This window comes from Nannobrachium achirus (genome assembly GCF_963921795.1).
Source record: "Nannobrachium achirus genome assembly, chromosome: 17".
Classification (NCBI taxonomy): domain Eukaryota; kingdom Metazoa; phylum Chordata; class Actinopteri; order Myctophiformes; family Myctophidae; genus Nannobrachium; species Nannobrachium achirus.
In genome coordinates, this window is record NC_137824.1 from 25,282,750 (window position 1) to 25,284,842 (window position 2,093).

Here is a 2,093-nt window from a genome sequence, read left to right on the forward strand (position 1 = left end):
TACTCGTGTGGCTTTCCTCTGGCTAAAAAGGGAACCAGGTTTCTGGACTTTGACTATCATTCCTGTTTGGTGGACACTAGCTTCATCTGCTTCATGTCCTCCACTTGTGTGATTGTGCTAACTCTGCTCACATCCATCACCTACCACTTCCTGAGGTTGCATCTTCTCTATGGCTTCTACCTCTTCCTGGCCTTCCTTTATGAAGCCATGAACAGAAAGAGGGGGTCTCCTCAGTGCTACGATGCCTTCATCTCCTACAACGTTCACGATGAGCTCTGGGTTTGCAGAGAAATGCTTCCAGTCCTGGAGGGAGAGCAGGGCTGGAGACTCTGTCTGCACCACCGAGACTTCCTACCAGGTACAAACCTCTATTTCTCTAAGTTATACTGTATTTATATAAATGTCTGTAGGAACCTCTTCGTCAAAATCGGTGCTATCCATTCATCCATCCATCGATAGATTTAGAAGTGAAATTGTTTTGAATCAGGTGTGAATAATATTGTAATGTTTTGTTTCCAGGTAAACCCATCATAGAGAACATCACAGATGCCATCTATGGCAGCAGAAAGACCATCTGTGTGATCAGCCGTCATTACCTGGAGAGTGAGTGGTGCTCTAGAGAGATCCAGATGGCCAGGTGGGATTGCCACTTCTCTTATGTTTCACTGTAAAATCATAGACTGCACTCTGTCCAGGTGCCAACTTACGCCTTGTGCACTCGTAGCCATGTATCATAGCCTACTTGCGAGCCAGCAGAGCATGCCTTGTTATGTTATTTATTGATATCAGGTCGCACTTTTTGATGGTGATGTCACCAAGAATGCTGGTCCCTCATTGGCTGTTGATGGTCCCTGAAACATAAATAATTACGATTTAGCATTAATAAAGCATTAATTACAGAAAATAAAGACAATGCTTTATTTTTTTAAATGCAAGTATTTTGTCTCATTGTAAATAAAGTGTTACTCAAGTGTTACTCAAAGTTCACCCCTAAAATGACTTTATCGATTGCTCCCCTATCGAGACTTGAGTTCAATAATATATATTCTTTTAGTTTTTATCGCATTCCTAAGCCAATGATTTGATTATAATGAAATACCCCCATTGATTCCGGATGGAGACCCAAATGCATTTTGGTCTCCATCTGTAATCAATGGGCCTACAAAGAGTCTCCTTATTTTTTGTCTATTGTATGACATATCTTATTGAAGTCAACTCTCCATGCGGTGGTGAGTAATCGATTGAAAGTCATTTTGGGGATGAACTACTCCGGTCCTTTAATGTAAATTCAGCTTGACTGAGTGTAAATGTCCTCTGGTCTCCTGTGTGCAGCTTCCGTCTGTTTGATGAACAGAAGGACGTATTGATCCTGGTGTTTCTGGAGGACATTCCAGCCCACCAGTTGTCTCCCTACTATCACATGAGGAGGCTGGTGAAGAGACACACCTACCTGAGCTGGTCCCAGACTGGACGGCACCCTGGACTGTTCTGGCAGAACCTACGCAGAGCTCTGGACACACCTCACACTGACCTGGCCTCCTGAACCCCCTGAGACATCAGCAGGGGGGTCCCCAAATTATTTTTGGGGGGGTCCCCAGATGATAACTTAATGGTTATGGTTAGGGACCATAACCCTTGCGGGAGGAAATAGGTATCTATTATTGTTATTCTTCCTGTGGAGTGATTTCAACAAAACAGAGTTATTGAAAGCAGAGATGTAGTTTGTAAAGCACTAAAAGCAGTGGTTTCGAATCTCAATCAGTTGTCCAACTTCTTCCACTTCTAATCTATGATAAAAAGAGAATCACATACAAGGAATGCAGTTTAATTTTTTTTAACTCATGTGTGTGTGTGTCAAAACAGTACAGCCACTTTTGGGTCATATTTCAATGTCGTCTAAATCTGTCTATTCTGAATCAATGCCGAGACACAATGTCGCGACAAGATGGTTGCAATAATACTCAAAATATGAAAACTAAAATGGTTGCAATAATACTAAAAAAAAATGAAAACAAAGTATTATGCACCATCAACTTGCAGACACCTTTTCTCTTTAATTTACATTCTGAACATAACCGACCTGAATTGGAATT

The 2,093-nt window shown here is 41.6% G+C and overlaps 1 protein-coding gene across 1 annotated transcript; it reads left to right on the forward strand.

Annotated features, from left to right (window-relative positions):
• Nucleotides 1–207: 207 nt before the first annotated feature.
• Nucleotides 208–1,543, forward strand: LOC308302374 (toll-like receptor 13; the record flags this gene model as incomplete). Its single annotated transcript, XM_080746629.1, has 3 exons — nt 208–358; nt 520–637; nt 1,333–1,543. 3 exons carry the CDS (start codon nt 208–210, stop codon nt 1,541–1,543), a joined length of 480 nt encoding a protein of 159 aa, XP_080602755.1.
• Nucleotides 1,544–2,093: the final 550 nt, after the last annotated feature.